The 20,528-nt window shown below is 37.5% G+C and overlaps 1 protein-coding gene across 1 annotated transcript in view; it reads left to right on the top strand.

Moving 5' to 3' along the window:
- ltn1 (listerin E3 ubiquitin protein ligase 1) overlaps window positions 1–20,528 on the top strand; it is a 119,125-nt gene that overhangs the window by 40,450 nt on the left and 58,147 nt on the right. Inside the window, exon 13 of the mRNA XM_059968094.1 lies at window positions 2,741–2,986. Within this exon, the coding sequence (XP_059824077.1) occupies window positions 2,741–2,986 (246 nt within the window). The remainder of the gene's footprint in view (window positions 1–2,740; window positions 2,987–20,528) is intronic.

Here is a 20,528-nt window from a genome sequence, read left to right as displayed (position 1 = left end):
GCAATTTCTCCTCATCTGCTCATCACCTCCCTTCCTCTTTTCTTTTTCCCCATAATCCAATTTCCTCTCCTATCAGATTCCTCCTCTTTCAATCCTTTACCTCTTCCACCTATCACCTCCTAGCTTCTTGTTTCATCCCTCCCCTATCCACCAAGCTTCCTCCTTGCCTGCCTTTGCCTGTGGCTTTCCAGCTTATGCTCCCCCCCCCCCCCAATCTTGTTCTGGTTTCTTCCCCTTCCTCTCCAGTCCTGATACAGTGTCTTCCCCCGAAACATTGACCGTTTATTACTTGCCATAGACCCTACCCAACCTACTGAGTTCCACCAGCATTTACGTTTGTTGCTGTGGATTTCCAGCATCTGCAGAATCACTTGTTTTTATTTAGAAGTTACTTCTTGTTAAAGCAGGGAAGCAGTAAAATTAATTGCCAACTAGTCACCAAACACATCATTCAATTTTTTTAAAGGAATTGAAATTATAAAATAAACATAAATGTCTTGTGTTGTTGTTTAATGCAGCACTCTACTATGGTAAAGAAGATTATATTATTTTTTATGACAGCAGCCTTTCAGTTTATGAGCTAATAATATAGATTGCTTACAAACTTACTGTATGACATTGGAATGTTATCTGAACTTGTTTATCATTGATTGCAATTAATGTTGAAATGTCCAATTGGATGACAAAAGGCAGTGGAACGTCTGTTTAACCACATTTGTGAACAACATTTGTCAGTGAAGTAAGTTCTTCTACTTCACTTAGTTGTGATTTATTCCCACTGCTTTCTTCCTGTGAGTTGTTAGCTCTTGTACAGTAGAAACAAACTTTCCCAAGTATACTAACAATTTCCATTTTCTTTCATATCGTTAGATATTAAGTTTTCAAGTACATGACAAAAAACCTCTAAGTAATTTTTGTTTTACAATACTTTGAAGATTATGCTGCAACATGCTAGAGTATTTCAAAGTCTTAATAGGAAGCATTTCTCAGAAAATGCGATATACAGCCAGTACTGACTTATTTCAAAGAATAACACTTCTGTCACCCACTTTAGAACATGACTGATTTTTTTATGATAGTTTGAAAAGATTTGTTAAAAATATATTCTTTTGCCTTAGAATTCAAATACTAAGTACACCCTATCCTCGTTGTATGCGGGGATATGTTCCTTGCAGTTGGCACATAATGTGAATAATTATTTAAATAGAGAAAATAGGGATGCGTTCCAGACGGCTTCCTAAGTATGTTTTATCTGTAATTTATTCACATTTTCATACCAATATGACACAAAAGCAGTACCACAAGGCAACATTTGTATTATATTTCATCAATTTAAGGTAATATTCAATGAAATAAATCATAGAAAGTTAACATACTACGGTGTACGGTACTCAGCAACAGTGATGGGTGTGTTCACTCCGGGAGAGGAGTGGTTGTTGTGGTGTAGGGATCATATAAAGCATAGCAAGAGGTGAAGGAAGACTCACAGAACTCTTAGAACTCCGGGCAGCAGGAGCTGACACCTGTTTGAATAAAGTGGTAAGGGTTGTTTGCTTGGCAGCATTTTGTTTTACAGCATAAATTTGCTTGTAGGGAATAAGGGTTGTCGGCAGGGAACGACTGAAATGCTGACTCTGTTCTAAACTTGGGTCTGCATCCATCGCCATTTGTGCCAAGTGTTCCGACTTCCACCATTCCCTCACCGTTGGTAAACTCCCGGGGTTTTCAAAATCGTCTGTTGCTTGCAGCATCTGAGAGGTAGTCCGCCGTAAAAAAATACACCTTGAATGTGGATCACACCTTGGTCAAGTGGTTGAATCAGCAATGTTGTGCTAGGTGGCAGGAAACGCTGTTATGTTAGGATGAATGCTGTCCAAATGTTTAGGATGGGCTGGCACATTATCAAGCAACAAAAGAACTTTAAAGGCAAGATTCTGTTCCCGTTATTAGCGCCCCAGAGCTGTGTTACCTTCAGCTGATGCCACGCTGTTTATAATTTCCAACCTTTTTTCAGGTGTCAAAGCAGTTCTCTGCCACTAGGCTGATAGCCCAGGGCATGACATCGGACACATAAGAGTCATAGTTAAATATTTCAAGCACTAAATCACTGGACCATAGGTAAAACCAACAGAAGTTTAAGAGCACAAGGTTGCACATCCATACGTTACCAAAACCAATGCGAGACTGGCGGGAGTGAGACTGGGAGACGTGCGCATGTGACTTGAATTGGCGGGAAAGCAGTGCTCCTCGCATAGAAGGAGACATTGGTAGAAGTAGGTTCCTCGCATAACTGTGAATCCGCATAGTCTGAAGATGCACATAATGAGGATAGGGTGTACCAATATTATGATCTTGTGATCTGTTAAGGAGATAACTTTTAGGTTGTATACTGTGTGCCTTCTCTGACATTAAATTGAACCATTGAACCATCCCGTTTACTTTATTTAGATTAATAGAAAGTCTTCAAAGTAAATCATGTTAGACTACCTGTGTGCCACGTAGCAGTCAATGTAAAATCACTGTTAACAAATGCATGGAATAACAAGCCAGCCCACTCACTCAGCTGGTTTACAGTGTGGTTCAAAAGACCAAAACTAAGGATATTTTTGTCAGAAAAAAACTTCATAATTATCTTGAATCTTTATTTTGTTGATAATTGTGTAATAGCTGACATTAGAATTTGATAAGAATATATCTTGGTGATGTATTGTAATAACTTTAATTTACTGTTTGTCTTTAGAGTTCGTGATTGCCGAAATTTATATCGAAAGGATAATTGACAGACTCCACAATGCACTTTCAAGCAATCTCTCTAAGGACCTCACTAAAACTGGAGTTCTGGAGCCATCACTTTCTTTCATTTGTGATTTGGCATCTAACTTCTTCTGCTCCATCAAAGGATGTTTGCAGATGTCATCAGCTGAGGATCTTCTTTTCACTATCTTCCAGCTCTGTGCCCAAAGCCAGGAGAAGACTCGTCTCTCAGGTAAAGCTTAGTTATTCCTTATTGGATTTTCATGCAATATCTATGTTATATTGGTCTATTTTATTTGAATTATTGCATTATCTTGCACCATCATGTTCAAGTGAACTTTGCATACTGCATGCCTCTTATCTAAAGAGTCCAGAACTGCATGTAGTACACAGAAGCAATTTTACTGAAGTGCTATCGAAAAATCTCCTGACAATTGCATTCTATCCTTCCTGTAATCAAGGCCAACATTCTGTTAATTTTCTTAATTATCCATATTAATTTTATGAGGACACCAACATCTTGTAAACCAAAACAGAATATGGTTAACTTGCATTACTAGACATGCTGCTGAACAGTACAGCCATTTTTACATGTCACTTGTTCCGAGGAAAAAGTGGAGATCAAATTTATACTTTTCTCTTTCCTCAACTAAAATCTTGTAAATTTATTTAATGATACAGCATGATAACAGGCCCTTTCAGCTGAACAAGCCCATACTGTCCAATTACACCCATGTGACCAATTAACCTACAGACCCATACATCTTTAGAACGTGAGAGGAAACTGGAATAACCGGAGGAAACCCATGTGGTCGCAGGAAGAACATACAAACTCCTTATAGAGGACAGCGGAATTGAACCTGGGTCATTGGCACTGTAATAGTGTTACAATAACCACTACACTATCGTGCTGTCCTTTCTGTGAGAAGACTTCCATAACACAAGTTACAAGGACATTTTGCTTTCTAAGGAAACCTGCCAAATCGAGCATTTATTCTTCATCTAATATACCTGTTGCCTTGCAGCACTAACAACCCAATTCAAAATTGACAGCTGGTGCTGTCTTTCAGGACTTTGCACGTTCTCCCCGTGACTGTGTGAGTTTCCTCCTACATTCAAAAGTTTGGTAGGTTAATTGGCTATTCAGAATTGCCTGTGATTCATACAAATGAGTTATAAAATCTTGAGGGAATGAATGCAAGTGTGAAGAGTATAAAATAGTGGAATTAATGTGGCATGAGTATAAATTGGTGATTGATGGTCAGTGTTGACTTAATAGGCCCAGGGCCTGTTTCTGAACAGTTTTTCTTTATTACTGTAGATTTCTTTTAAATTTTGATCTTACTTTGAGGATCAATTCAGATTTATTTTTTGTAAGTTTTTATTTTCTATAATTGTTCAATAGGTGGTGTAAATTTGCTGCATTTGGACAAAGTAAGATAATTGTAGGTGTCTTTGTTTGTAGCTTACATTCTTTTGTTATGCAATTTGTTCTTGACCTTCACTAACACCATAGCAGTGTTTACCAAATCTAACATCTTCATATAAAGGTTGGTTGTTCTTATTTTAGAAATGTTTTTAGAACGTTCCACCTGGCAAGGTTTAATTTATACAGTAGGTTCTGATTAATTGGGACAAATCAGGACCAGTGCATTTTGGCCCATTTAAGCAGCTGCACCAATTAGCTGAAGTTTCATAGAACTAGATAAAAAGGCATAAAAAAGACACACTGAGTAACGTGATCTATTTAGATGAAATACAAAACAAATTAGAAAAGTACCAATGTTACTACTGTACTATAAAATTGTTTATTAGTCCCTAATACTTATCAACAGAGGAATTCGTCTGCATCACATTTTTTAGTAAATGAACAAAATCAGCACAGACACCTCGTGCAGATAATGCACTTCTTTATACAGTGCTGTGGATGACTGCATCTTCCAAGTCTTCATTTTCATTGTAACATTCAAGATGATTGATACAATGATAGCTTCAAATTCTCTGTAGTTTGTAACTTGTTGCAGTAGTGAAATTGTTTCATTTTCATTTCCCACTCTTTCTGGCATCTCCAAGCTGGGATGCTGAAACCGCAGTGAGCCAAACACTTGTGAATTATTTCTGCTTATTTCTTGTCAATTATCGGTGACAAAAATCACTTTTTTTTTAAATAAACACGCACTACTGACACTATTTTAAAACTGTCCACTCTTGGACAGTGTAGTGTCTAACAGCCATGCAACTGCACATGACTAAATCTAATTAGCAACTATTTAGCAACAGTTTTCTGTCCCAAATAAACAAAGGAAATCCTGGCTATTTTCTCACTTAGTTTTCGTTATTTAAAAGTTGTCTGAAATAAGCAGCTACCCCAATTAACTAATGACTCAAATAACCATAGTCCACTGTATTTGTATTTCTTGAAACTGTTGTCAGGATTTAAATCTTTTTGATCACCAAGGACAAGGAATAGTTGGTTTAAATTAGGTTTATTCAATAGATAAATGGAGACACAGAGTTTATTGCTTGATTATATCTTTATAAATATGAAATGTGTGCTTAAGGATTTCTTTATGATTGTTAGAACTAAATTGGAGTATCACTATATATAGTTTTGCTGTGTGATGTAAAGCAGAAAAGAAAACAATGATTTTTTTGACATTATTTTAACAGTTCTCCCTAAGATGCCCATTTTGATAGGCATATCTCAAGATTTTCTGTTCCCTGAAATCTTGCCTAAGTTATTTGTCTTCAGTTGTTGGTGTAGTAATGCCTGTACATTATTTCAAGTTTATCAACTTGACCTTGTTACCTGATACCCCATAACATTTCTTCAAGGGTAAGTTTAATTGAGTGAACAAATGCTGACTGCTTTTCTCACATACCCTCAGCCCATGGCCAGAACCAATTGTGGAGCTTCCACAGGTGGCCCCCATTTTTTGAACATTTGCTTTACAACAGCTCGCTGTTACGAAAGACCTACATTAGTACCTGTTTTCGCTAACCAAAGAGGATTTTCGCTTTTACGAAAAAAAGACAGCCACTTTATACGTGTGTTTACCCCAAGAAAGACCACCATGACCGTGAAGCCTTGTGTGGGCAGTTGTATGCGCAGGCGTGTACATTTTTTTCCTCCAAATCAATTTTGGCTCGCTGTCTTCTCAATTTTGATAAGTGAAACTACATTGTACATACAATATTTCTACTTTATATAGGCTGTATATTTATCATATCATTCCTGCTTTTACTATATGTTACTGTTATTTTAGGTTTTATGTGTTATTTGGTATGATTTGATAGGTTATTTTTTTGGGTCTGGGAACACTCAAAAATTTTTCCCATATAAATTAATGGTAATTGCTTCTTTGCTTTACGAGATTTCAGCTTACAAATTGTTTCATAGCAACGCTCCACCTTTGGATAGCGGGGAAAACTTGTATATCTGTGGATCAGGGATAAAATAGCTCTTTATAGACCAGTAAAGGAATGTAGAAGCTTTGGTCATTTATGCATATCCTTTTCTATAGCTGAAGTTCCTGTGAATACCATTTGGTAATACATGTAATCTGACTTAGCCTTATTAGTATTGTTTAATGGGTTTTTTAATGGTAGGACTGGCACCTGTCATTTGACATGTACAGTAATTATGTCTATTTAAGATTGGAACTTGCTTGCACATGTACAGCTGAACATTAGTCATTATGATCCAGCAAATTGAGATATCTCAAAAAGCAGTGTTTTGAGCGGATTTTAATGTCAGTGTGGTGATATGTGGTAAGCTGAGCTTGTATTGCTTGTAAGCTACTAGTGTTCTTGGAGTACATGGAGACTTCATTCAAAGATTATTACGCTTATAAGCTTGCTCACTCTCAAGGACTCCATAATTCACATTCTCAGTAGTTTTGTTTATTATTATATTTATTTATTTTCCGTGTTTGACACAGTTTATTTTTGTACATTGGTTGTGTGCCAGTCCTTGTGCTTAGATTTTCATTGATCCCATTGTTCTGATTCTATTGTATTGATTCTATTCTACTATGAATGCCTGCAAGAAAATGAATCTCAGTGTAGTTGTGTCATCAGTTAATCAGGACAATTCTTAAAGAACAAAATCTAATTGAGGAAATAGCTGGGATTTCCTTTGTTTGTTGGGGACACTCTGCCCTCTAACTGGCGCAGGAGACTGCTGCCGAACAGATTCTAACTAGCGTCAGACGCATGCATTTGTGGCTGTTAGGCACTACACTATGCTTAGAGTAAACATTTTAAATAGCATCAGTTGCCTTTGCTTGTATTCAAAAATCAGTGATTTTTGTCACTGATAGTCGGTGAGAAATAAGCAGTAAGACAGTTCAGAATGTTCTGCTCACTGCTATTTTGACCCTTATCTTGAATGTTACAATGAAAATGGAGATTTGGGGGGAGTATCATCAAAAGCATTGTATGAAGGTAGTCTATTACCTGCACTAGGTGTCTATGCTGACTTTTTTTTCATTTATAGTCAATCAAAAGAACACAGCAGCATACACTGGATGAATTCCTCCATTGATAACAATAAGGAACTAATATACAGTTTTAACATACTGTAGTAGTTTTCTTATTCTGTATTTCACTTTAATATGTAGTTTGTTACTCAGTCAAACTAATTGGGGCAGCCACTTAATTGGGCCAAAATGTACTGGTTCTAATGTGTCCAATTAACTGGAATCCATTGTATTTTGTGACCGTATTTTGTTACTAAATTTACTGCGGACTTTCCAACTTTAAGGTGGCCCAGGGTTCCTTATCCCTTTTTCTTTGGAAATAGTTTAACACTTGTCTGTCCCTCAGGCCTTGCACTCATCTTAGCACTCCCATTCCTCTCTATACAGCACAGATACCCTAATGTTTAAATCTGCATTCCCACTTTCTCCAAGATAATGTTGGATTGTTATATTATCTCCATTTTCACCAGGGTAATCTACCTTTACTTTGGCACTAGCTCCACCATTCAAACTCCATGCTATTTCAGATTTCGGAATGGTGTTGCATCTTCAACAAAATGCAGCCATATATTGCAAAGGGAAAATTCTAATAATGTTGGACATCCCACCTGTTATATTCAGTGCAGAAAGAGAAGAGAGCAACACACACAAAATGTTGGAGGCCAGGTGGCATCTAGGGAAACATTCAGCCGAAACATCAACTGTACTTTTTTCCTTAGATGCTGCCTGACCTGCTGAAATCCTCCAGCATGTTGTGTGTGTTGCTTAGATTTCCAGCATCTGCAGATTTTTTCCTTTTTAGGAGAAGGGAGTAGCTTGTATTGGAAGAAGAGTTGAATAGTGGTCTTCCTGTCCTGTGTGTTAGATATCCAAGTGCACAGATTGCAGACCATGCTGCAAATGTTGCTATCGGATCTCTGCTTTCTTAGGGATTTATTAAACTTTAAAGATTTATCTCACATGATTCTCAAACCCATTCTCCTGTAACCTTAGACACCCTTACTAATCAAGAGCTTATCAACCTCAGATTTAAATATATCCAATGATTTGGCCTGTGGCTATGAATTTCACAGATTCACCAACCTTTGGCTAAAGAAACTTCTCCTCATCTCCTTTCTAAAGGAACATCCTTTTATTCTGAGGCGATGCCTTCTGGTCCTGTACTCCCCCACTATAGGAAACATCCTCTCCCTAGTATCTAGGTCTTCCAATATTCAATAGATTTCAATGAAATCACCATCTCATTATTCTAAACTCAGCGAGTACAGGTTCAGAGCCATCAAATGCTCTTCATACATCAACCATTCCATCCCCAGGATTATTTGCATGAACCTTCCCTGGGCCCCCTTCACTGCCAGCACTGCCTTTCTTGGATAAGGGACCCAAAACACATTGATGAAGGTAGACTAGTAGAAGCACATTGATGAAGGTAGACTTGCAGAAGCACATTGATGAAGGTAGACTTGCAGAAGCACATTGATGAAGGTAGACTTGTAGAAGCACGTTGATGAAGGCAGAGCCGTAGAAACACGTTGATGAAGGTAGAGCCATAGATGTAGTGCATATGGATTTTAGTAAGGCATTTGATAAGGTACTCCATGCAAGGCTTATTGAGAAAGTAAGGTGGCATGGGATACAAGGGGACTTTGCTTTGTGGATCCAGAAGGCAAAGAGTGGTTGTAGACAGGTCATATTCTACATGGAGATCAAAGTGACCAGTGGTGTGCCTCAGTGATCTGTTCTGGGACTCCTACTCTGTGATTTTTAAAAATGACCTGGATGAGGAAGTGGAAGGATGGGTTAATAAATTTGCTGATGACACAAAGGTTGGGGGTGTTGTGGATAGTTTGGAGGGCTGTCTGAGGTTACAGTGGGACATTGATAAGGTGCAAAACTGGGCTGAGAAGTGGCAGATGGAGTTCAACCCAGATTAAGTGTGAGGTGGTGCATTTTGGTAGGTCAAATATGATGGCGGAATATGGCATTAAGGGTAAGACTCTTTGCAGTGTGGAGGATCAGAAGGATCTTGGGGTCAGAGTTCATAGCCTCTATGTAGGTTGGCTCTGTGGTTAAGAAGGCATACGGTACATTGGCCTTCATCAATTGTGAGATTGAGTTTAAAAGCCAAAAGGTAATGTTGCAGCTATATAGGACCCTAATCAGACCTCACTTGGAGTACTGTGCTCAATTCTGGTCACCTCACTACAGGAAGGATGTGGAAACCATAGAAAGGGTGCAGAGGAGATTTACAAGGATGTTGCCTGGAATAGGGAGCATGCCTTATGAGAATAGGTTGAGTGAACTCAGCCTTTTCTCCTTGGAGCGACGGAGGATGAGAGGTGAACTGATAGAGGTGTACACGATAATGAGAAGCATTGATCGTGTGGATAGTCAGAGGCTTTTCCCCAGGACTGAAATGGCTAGCACGAGCGGGCATAGTTTTAAGGTGCTTGGAAGAAGGTACAGAGATGTCAGGAGTAAGTTTTTTACACAAAGAGTGGTGAGTGCATGGAATGGGCTGTTGGCGGCGGTGGTGGAGGTGGAAATGATAGGGTCTTTTAAGAGACTCCTGGATGGCTACATGGAGCTTAGAAAAATAGAGGGCTATGGGTAAGCCTAGGTAGTTCTAAGGTAAGGATATGTTCAGCACAGCTTTGTAGGCCGAAGGGCCTGTATTGTGCTGTAAGTTTTCTATGTTTCTAAAACTATTCACAATCTTCCAAGAGCAGTCTAACCAATGCTTTATAAAGCCTCAGAATTATATCCTTGCTTTTATATTCCAGTCCTCTTCATGTGAATCTTAACATTGCATTTTCCTTCCTTACCACTGACTCAATCTGCAGTTTAACCTTTAGGGAATCTGGCATGAGGACTTACAAGTGTTTTTGCACCTCTGATTTCTGAATTTGCTTCCCATTTAGAAAATAGTCTACACCGTTATTCCTACTACCAAACTGCATGGCCATACACTTCCTTGCACTGTATTCTATCTGCCACTTCTTTGCCTGTTCTTCTAATCTAGCTGGGTCCTTCTGCAGACTTCTGGCTTCCTCAGCATTACTTTCCCCTCACCTATCTGTGTAACATCTACAAATTTGGCCACAAAGCTGTCATTTCCAACATCCAAATCATTGACATAATGTGAAAAGAAGCTGTCCCAACAGACTTAATAACCAAATGGCCTAATTTTTCTCCTGTGTCTTTCTTTTATTTCATTTGTGTTATATTTATGCTGCTTGATTAGATGATTTGTTACATTAGTATAAACTAATTTGACTTGGCCAAGGCCATAAATGTGGGTTATGGTGAATGTGAATTTAAAGTATTCATGATACAAAATGGCATTATATTTTAACAATTATAATCATAGTCATCAATTTACAGAAAAGTGCAGCACAGAAACAGGCCTCTTGGCTCGCCTAGTCCGTGCCGAGCCTTTTAAATTGCCCACTCCCATTGACCTGCACTGGGCCATAGCCCACCAATCCCATCCAAGTACCTATCTAAACTTCTCTTAAATGTTGAAATTAAGCTCACATGCTCCACTTATGCTGGCAGCTTGCTCCATACCCTCTCAACCCTCTGAGTGAAGAAACTTACCCTTCATGTTCCCCTTAAACTTTTCACCTTTCACCCTTAACCCATGACTTCTGGTTGTAGTCCCACCCAGCCTCAGTGCAAAAAGCTTGCTTGCATTTATCCTATCTATATCCCACATAATTTTGTGTACCTTTTTCAAATCTCTCAATCTTTTACATTCCAAGGAATAAAGCCTTAACCTGTTCAACCTTTCCATGTAATTCAGGTCCTTCAGACCTGGCAACATCCTTGGAAATTTTCTCTGTACCCTTTCATCCCTATTTACATCTGTCCTGTAGGTAGGTGACCAAAAATGCACACAATGCTCCAGATAAGCGTCACCATGTCTTTTACAACTTCAACATAACATCCCATCCCTTGTGCTCAGTACTTTGATTTACAAAGGCCAATATGCCAAAAGCTTTTGTTACGATCCTATCAACCTTTGACACAACTTACAATGAATTATGGGTTGGATTTCCAGATCCCGTTGTTCTGCACTCTTCAGTGCACTACTGTACACTGTGCCTGACCTGCCCTGGTTGGTCCTACTGAAGTGGAACACCTCACACTTGTCTGCATTAAATTCCTTCTACCATTTTTCGGCTCATTTTTTGAGCAGGTCCAGGTCCCACTGCAAGCTCTGATGGTCTTCCTTGCTATCCACTGCACCCCAATCTTGGTGTTATCTGCCGATCCAGTTAACCACATTATCATCCAGATCGTTGATATAGATAACAAACAACAATGGAGTCATCATCAATCCCAGCGGCACACCACTAGTCACGGGTTTCCAGTAGAGTCATCCATCTACTACTACTCTCTGGCTTCTCCCACAAAGCCAATGTCTAATCCAATTTACTACCTGATCTTGAGTACTGAGCTACTGAACCTTCTTAACCAACCTCCCATGTGGACCTTGTCAAACACCTTGCTTAAGTCCCTGTAAACAATATTCACTGCCTTGGCTTCATCAACTTTCCTGCTAATTTCCTCAAAAAATTCTGTAAGATTGGTTAGGCACAAGCTACCATGTACAAAGCCATGTTGCCTTTCCTTAATCAGTCCATGTCTAACATTTACTCCTATATCTGGTCCCTCAGAATACCCTTAAATAACTTTCCCACTACTGATGTTGGGCTCACTGGCCTATAATTCCCTGGTTCATTTTTAGAGCCTTTCTTAAATGGCGTAACAACATTGGCTATCCTCCAATCCTCTGGCATCTCCCATGTCGCTAAGGATGATTTAATTATTTCTGCTAGACCCCTGGCAATTTCTGCACTTGCCTCCTGCGTCCCAATTTATCCACCCTAATTTGCCTCAAGAAAGCAAACACCTCCTCCTGTAATCTGCAAAGAGTCCATAAATTTGATGCCTGAATTCAGAAGACTCTGCCCATCTCCTGAGTAAATACAGATGCAAAAAATTCATTTTAAGATCTCCTCCATCTGTTTTGGCTTCACACATGGATTACCATTGTGATTTTCCAGAGGACCAATTTTGTCCCTTGCAATCCTTTTGCTCTTTAATATATCTGTAGAATCCCTTAGGATTCTCCTTCACCTTGTCTACTAAAGCAATCTCATGCCTTCTATTAGCCCTCCTGATTTATTTTGTCAGTATTCTCTTGCATTTCTTATACTCCATTAGCACACCACTTGCTCCTACTTGCCTATACCTGCAATGCACCCACTTATTTTCTTAACCAAGGTCTCAGCCTGAAATGTTGTCTGTTTATTCATTTCAATAGATATTGCATTTTGTGTTCATGTTTATTATTATCTAAACTAAATCTTCTTTAATTTTTTTTAATTAACAAAACTTTACATGCATTCTACTCCTTCGGCTGTCCATCGATTTTTTTCAATGCTGACTGAGGCCTGGGCAAGGTTGTATGGAAGACCTGCAGTTGCCTACACTGTAAGTTTCCCCTCTCTATGGCACCGATGTTGTCCAAGGGAAGGCCATTAGGACCCATACAGCTTAGCACTGGTTGTCGCAGAGCAATGTGTGGTTATGTGCCTTGCTCACCGACACAACATGCTGCCTCAGCTAAGGCTCGAACTTGTGACCTTCAGATCACTAGACTTAACCACTTGGCCACGTTCCACACACATTCTACTCAGTGTTTCAATAAAGGGAAGTTCAGAGCTTTTCATTTTGTAGTAATAGTATTTTCTCATCTATTTACCAATTCAGCTCCCAGAATTTGAGATTATTTTTAATTGTGTAGAAAATAAATATTTTCAATGCAGTTTTTAGGTCTGAATCCTTGATTTTTATTCTATCGATATCTAGTTACAGAAAACATTTCAACAATTGAATGATTATTTTGAAATAATCCTCAGTTTTAGTGATGTAGCAGAATATGAATAATATACAGTCAAGCACTTTTCATACATAACTTCACCAATATATACAGTATATATATATATGAAAAATCTACAAATTTAAAATTAAACACAGAATTTTAGAATGATTCAGTAGTTAGTCATCAAATGGAGACAGCAGAATTTAAGTTTTTTTTTGTTACTTGTAATCCGACGTGTTTAAAATTACAGATAAAAAAACTAAAAGATGACCCTGACATGTATTCCTTTGAGGTGTTTGAATACAAATCAAGTGTCAAGGGTAGGGTTGTATCCAACTCTCTAGCTGTGATTCTCAATTATAGAAGATTACCTGGATCAGATGCAGTGGCTCAATAGAGTTGACCTGGGAGGCACAATGGGATCTAAGGTGGCATATTGCCCAAGATTGCCCCTGACATTTTTAATAATGAGAAATATTTATGAGTGATTAAATTTCCTTCAGATTGTTCAAAATAACTTAATGAAACTTTAATTAAATAATTAAAATATTCAAATTATGAGTGACAATTAAGGAAAAACTTGCTCTAATTAACTTTCAGGCTGAGAATCTCTTCCTTCAGATGAATGGGAAGGGAGAGAAGCAGAAGAGAGAATATTATAGGCCAGTTCCTCTGACCTCAGTGGTTGGAAAGATGTTGGAGACTATTGTTAAGGATGTAATTTCAGGGAGACACATAATACAATAGGCCGTGGTCAGCATGGTTTCCTCAAGGGAAATTCTTGCTTGACAAGCCTGTTGCAATTCTTTAAAGAAATAACAAGCAGGATAGACAAAGGAGAATTGGTTGATGTTGTGTACTTGGGTTTTCAGAAGATCTTCGACAAGGTGCCACACATGAGGCTCTTTACAATCTACAAGTCCAAGGTATTACTAAAAAATTCTATCATGGATAAAGCAGTGGCAGATTGGCAGGAAGCAAAGTGTGGGGAATAAAGGGAGCCTTTTCTGGTTGGTTGGGTGACAAGCAGTGTTCCACAGGGGTCTGTGTTGGGACCGATTCCTTTTATGTTATTGGTCAATGATTTGGATAGTGGAATCGATGGCTTTGTTGCAAAGTTTGCAAGTGATACAAAGATAGGTGGAGGGGCAAGTAGTTTTGAAGAAGTAGGCTACAGAAGAACTTAGACAGATTAGGAGAAAGGGCAAAGAAGTGGCAGGTGGAATACAGTGTCAGGAAGTGTATGCTCATGAACTTTGATAGAAGAAATTAAAGGGTTCACTATTTTCTAATAGAAAATACAAAGATCTGAGGTGCAAATAACTTGCAAATCCTTGTGCAGGATTCATTAAAGGTTAATTTGCAGATTGAGTCTGTGGTGAGGAAGTGAAATGCGATGTTAGCATTCATTTTGAGAGGACTGGAATGTAAAAGCACGGATGGAACATTGAGACTTTATAAAACCTGCAGATATCCAACTAAGAACTTGTACTGAAGAAAAGAGAACTCTTGTGGGAATGCCATTCTTAACAGTGAAATTCAACAACCAATAAGCCACATCAGGCTTGTATGTGGTAAAAACAGTAGGGTCAGCATTGTGGGTGCGTGATGGCTAAGGCAACTACAACTTGATTGGAGATCCATCCATCCATCATTTGCAAGCGACACCCCCCGTAACAGAGTCAACTGAGAGCAGGTTAAGAAAGGTATTGGATGATGCCACAACTGTGTTGAAGCATGGCATTGGAAAACTCAAATGTATCAAGGTAAAATAAATTATGAAAATGCCACACCTAAGGCCAATGGACTTGACATCGTTGCAGTCGTTTAGGATTTGCCAATTACTTTAACAGGCTCCTGACAAACCTGACTACTGTGCTCTAGCCTTTGAACAGATTGGGAGGAAATGGCAATGGACGATGTAGTGTGAGGTGGCTTTCCAAAAGGTAAAGGAAATGGTGATGTCTGACACTGTGCTCACATAATATGATCCACATCGCTAGTGAAACTTGCCGTGCACTGTTTGGGACAAGGTGTCCAGAGACAACTCCAGAGCTGTCAGAACCACTTCCTGAAGCACCAGAGTCAACTCCTACAAACACTAAGGAGACTGTTCCACAACCACAGGTCTCATCTGCCAAGCAGAGTGAACTCTCTTGTCAGGAGAGTTCACAAGAGTAAGAAATTCTTCACAGCAATTAAAACTTTAGGCCTGAATGGGACAGTTTAAAATTTACTGTGCAGTGGATGTCTGTATATAGCAGTTGTTTTATGTAGTGTACTATGTAGATAGTTGTGATGTATTCTGTATTAAATTGGAGTATATAGCTAATCAGGGAAAAATGTTGTGTATGTAATATTTCATTAATATTTGTGTAATAATGTAAATGTATTTGATTAAGCATTCTTGCTTACATAATGCATTGCAGATTGTGTGTAAAAGTATGTAATTGGCATTTGTCATTACGCCACCATGCGATATATACACGCTTTGCTTAAAGTTTAAAAAAAAAAGTTAGATTTGCCTTCTCAGCTTCCTTGTTTTCCGTTCAATTAATTTTTATGTTTTGGAGTTACAAAACATAACAGAAATTGACTAACTGGGTTGGAGGTCCTAAGAGGAAAATCTCATGATTATTAACAAGTCCTGAGGAAGGGTCTCGGCCCAAAATGTCGACAGCGCTTCTCCCTATAGATGCTGCCTGGCCTGCTACGTTCCACCAGCATTTTGTGTGTGTTGTTTGAATTTCCAGCATCTGCAGATTTCCTCGTGGTTGAATAGTATGTATTGGATTTGCTTCAGATATTCTAAAAGTGGACACTGAGGTGTTGTTTTACTGCCATAGCAAGATGAAAATCTTCATTTAATGTAACAATAGCCATCCTCACCAAATTTCTGTTCCAATACATTGTCAAGAGTACTTTGACTGCAGTGGGTTGTAAGAATTAGCACAGATAAGTTGATAAATGAAAGGTAAAGGAAGAAGGGCAGATTTCAACAGCTCCTCTCAAACACATTTTTTAAAAAATATTTAATTTCTTCTCTAATTTATTAATCTCAATTTTTAAATGCTTGTTATCTATATGTTTTTTTCCATTCTGAGGGTAATAATAACATGTATTTTCTTCATTACAAATACAAGCTGATCTGATGATTTCATCATTTCCTTTTCTCATCTCCTATTCAAAAGCCATGGATTCAATGTCTGTAAAGGAAGTAGTTTATCAGAGTCCTTGAGAAAAAATAGTTTTATTTTGATATGGCAGGAAGTTTTATTCAGTTCTTGATATAATTGATAGAATGTTATGACTGTACAATTTGGATTGCAAGGAAATGATCAGGGATGGTGATACTGATAATCTAGTGAGATTATTTTGTTATTGTTCTGAAATAGCTCATGCAGAATCCTTGAACAAAAGAAGATGGCCATTTCTGTACTGGCAATGATTAAAATCACATCTTATGAGCTGTCTATCAATGTTTGGCTCTCATTAACTGCAAGAGAGATGATTTGTGGTCAGGTACCAAATTAAACATTGAAAGAGTCAGGTCAGAACTATAATATCAGGCCAAGCTACAAGAAATAAAGGGAGAAATTTCTGTGCCCCGTTGACTTAGCAGGTGTCAGCTCTGGAATTAATTTTGACATCAAAAATGAGTTTAATTTATGAATGTATTATTCTAATAAAATTGATTACCATTCATCCTGGAACTGAAAACTAATTAGTCCATGGAACACAGTATTAATAGTCTAAATTGATAATAATTTAAGTTCTAAAATTAAATGATGAACTATGAAGTGCTTAAAAAATCAAGCAATAGACACATTTAAAAATAGTAATAAAAGTTGCAAATTCAACTAATGAAATTTGCAATATTTTAAGTTAATTTAGTTATTTTAGGAATATTCTAAATTATATTTCTACCCTTCAGTTTACAGTTCACCAATTTAATCATAAATTGAGGCTGAGTGAAATTTTTTAATGGTCAATACATTTTGTTGCTTTGAATTTTATGTAAAACAGCAGCCGCAGGGTATATTAAGCAAGAATTTACATTATTTTAAATCTCGTCATAGAAAATAGTGAAGTATAAATGTGTAATGTTTTATAATAATGAGATCTAAATCTTCAATAATATTTTAATTCTGATTTGCTACCATTTATCCTGCTTTAAATGGGCTGTAAATAATTCAAGTAGATTTTCTGCAATTGACAGTATTTCACTTATGCAGTCATTTTTCATGACATTTTCTTGGACTATTATTGGTATTTTTAAATGTCAGGTGATTACTATTTTTAAAGCTGTCTCTAAACCATTTAAATTATTCATAATCTACTGGGTATGTTGCAAGAAATAGCTGATAGAAAATCTCTTGCTTACAGATAGAACTGGTCTCCTGGAGTGTATATAAGAAAAAAAGCATGGTGGTTGTCTGTTGTGTACAGCATGTCTCAAAGCATGTTACATTTTCTGTTGCCCTTTTGATTATATTTGCTCAAGTGGCAGATTCACAACTGGAAAATTTGGTTCCTTCTGCAACTGTATTAGGGGCAGCTGAAACTGCTATCTTCTGCATCTCAACAGAAATAAAGATTGTATTCCTCAAAGAGATAGTAAACAGATGTTTGTCCTTCCTTGTTCTGCTCGTAGATAGCACAGAACATGATGTTTGCCGTAAAGAAGTACTGGGTGCAGTAGTGTGCCTGAAGGGAGGAGAGAAAAAAAAACAAGAGAAATTATGATTGAATTTATAAAAGTGGCTTTGTTTTACTGTTACTGTGGTAAATTGGACAGCAAGCCCAGCTGTACAATACTGGCCCTGTATTCCAAACCCAAATTCCTTTCTGAGTAAAAAAAAATGACTACAAGAGGTTGCTATGGTTCTGATGGTAAAAAGCAAATTATTGTCTTACTGTGTGCCCGCCTATGCACTGCTCAACTATTTTCCAGGCACAGATCTTACCAAATAAAAGCCAGTTGTGGGGGGAGAAATCAATTTGCATCACTGCACTTTTTAATCTTCTCTTTGTCCATGTAAGCTGAACAGTGTATCACTTTGGTTAAGAGGGCATCCTGGTGACTTTATTTTAAATTACCAGATAACTTGTTGGAATAGCATGAAAGAAACATTAGGTCACTGTTTCCTTCCTCCTGTTGTGAAATAGATTTTCTCTGTTCCTATCCATCTCAGATGGCATGGCTAAAAGCTTGAATAAATATTTCTCTTCTCTACAAGCTACAGTCCCACATTGGTCCAAAAGTGGATTTAAAATGTCATAGTAGGTAAAATGATTTGTTACCTTTTTTCTTGAATAATAGTCACTAGTTAATAACAATTACTTTAAACATACATTTTCTTAACTTACATTCATTTCTCGTTATCTTTGCAATTTTCCCCTTGTGGAAAAGGTAGTGACTGAGTGAATAGGAAGTATTTTTTCTGCCTGACTTCTTGACTTTTATTTTTGTTGATCTGCAAGCTAGGATTGATAATGCATTATAGTTCTTGCAAAATGGATTATTTTTGATCTTCTCTTTTAAGTGACTGTAATACAAATTGTGATGAGTACTTTCTAGTCTGACCTTAGTTTGCTCTATCTGAATCTAAAAAAACAAACACCCTTGCTTCATCAGGGGATTTTTTTTATTTCCATTACCAACTTTTTTTTACCTTTGACTATTAATAAAGATCTCATTAAAAGTTCTGATTGTTAAGAACACACCTGATTTCCTCCCCCCAAGCTTTATGATTTTTTAAGAACTATTTTTTTATTTCAATGTTTTCTATGCCTATTGTTTATTCTTCCTTAGCAAAATGTTAATACTTCAACCTAAGCAATAATCAGAAATTCAGGATTTTATTACCTGATTTTAGAAAGGCAGTGGACTTTTGTGAGAGAGTTTAGGTCGGGTGCGTTTATTTTGTCTCGTAGCCGAGTGATTGCATCCTGAACATCGAATGATACGGTTTACTGATTGACCAGCATCTACTGTAGGCTGTTTTTGTGCCCAACGCCCAAACTGCTGGAGTCCTAACAAAGGAATAAATAAATCAGTCTGGATTTGATGGGATGCTGTGACTCTTAAAAATGTATCATCGATAGAGCAATAAGAACATAGCTAGTTTCAAACACATTGCAAATTTATAAGGTCTATAGATTATTGCAGAATTAACTTTGCATGTTTAAATCATAGAAAGATTTCAAAAAGGGTTAAAATGATGTGAATATTCTTGTAACTTTATACCATTATCAACTGCAAGCTAGCCACAGGAACAATGCTTTAAAGACTGATATTACTTTGTGACGCAGTAAATGATTTCAGCACAGTTAAAAATGCTGTTTATCTTGTTTTTGATTACAATTTGCACTTGATGTTCTGTAATATTGTATTGAACATAGTAAAATGCAACACTTACCTTCGCATACTGATGATACTGTTATCAATATGGTTAGAAGAGCAATAATGTATTTAACATTCATTATTTTGATGAATGGGTATATTCAGTTACTCATACAGAAAGTAAACACTCTCAATCATATTTAATACATCTGTCTGTCTTCATTTGGTTGTTCACTGGTAGAAAATTTCACTTGAATCCTGATTGAAATGGTCTGCAAGCATTTGGACTATAATGTGGATAGCAGTACAGTCAATCATGCAGACCACGTAGATCACAGCCTATTGAATTATTGTAATGCATGTTAAACCATGCCTCTTGGTTCTTTTTTGGAACTGCAGCCCATTACAACTACTATGCCTTTGCCTTGCCAGGTTTTGCTGAAGAGGAGAAGCTTTTTAATACTAACAGGTTGTTGAAGTCAAAAATTCTTTGAACTATTCAGCAATTTAACAGGCAATGTACTTTAAGGATATATTCTTTGATGTTGCTCTTATTGAAAAGAATAGTTTAAATATTACAGATAAAACAAACACGTAGTACACTGAAGAAGTTTGTTGTCACTTAATCATACTGAAATTAGCAAGTGTATGGAGGATAGTGTACCAAAGGACACAATCTAGGTATTTGTAATCAGAAACCATGGAAGAACTAGGCAATTCACTTGCTACTGAAGATTAGGTTTGCAATTTAAAAAAAAATCAGGTGATCCTAAGGATTCAAGATAGGACCTCTGTAAAGTTATCAGATTTGCTAAAAGACAGTAGTAGTCCAAAATCAAGCCCCAGACCAGCCATCAGTTGTGGCAGTCCTTGCATTTTATAACAGGCTATAAGATGAAGTCAGGCAGTATTGGTGACAACAGCACATCCCTTCCTGATAAGCTTAATGCATTCGATGCATGTTTAGAACAAAAGGGAATAAGTAAGTCACCACACACCACCAAAAGCATCCAGTGAATCTGCAGAAAGCATCTGGTCTGGGTGACGTTCCTGA

The sequence above is a fragment of the Hypanus sabinus genome, chromosome 4 (assembly GCF_030144855.1).
Source record: "Hypanus sabinus isolate sHypSab1 chromosome 4, sHypSab1.hap1, whole genome shotgun sequence".
Lineage (NCBI taxonomy): Eukaryota > Metazoa > Chordata > Chondrichthyes > Myliobatiformes > Dasyatidae > Hypanus > Hypanus sabinus.
Note: the sequence above shows the minus strand (reverse complement) of the source record. Positions and strands in the feature narration are given on the sequence as shown.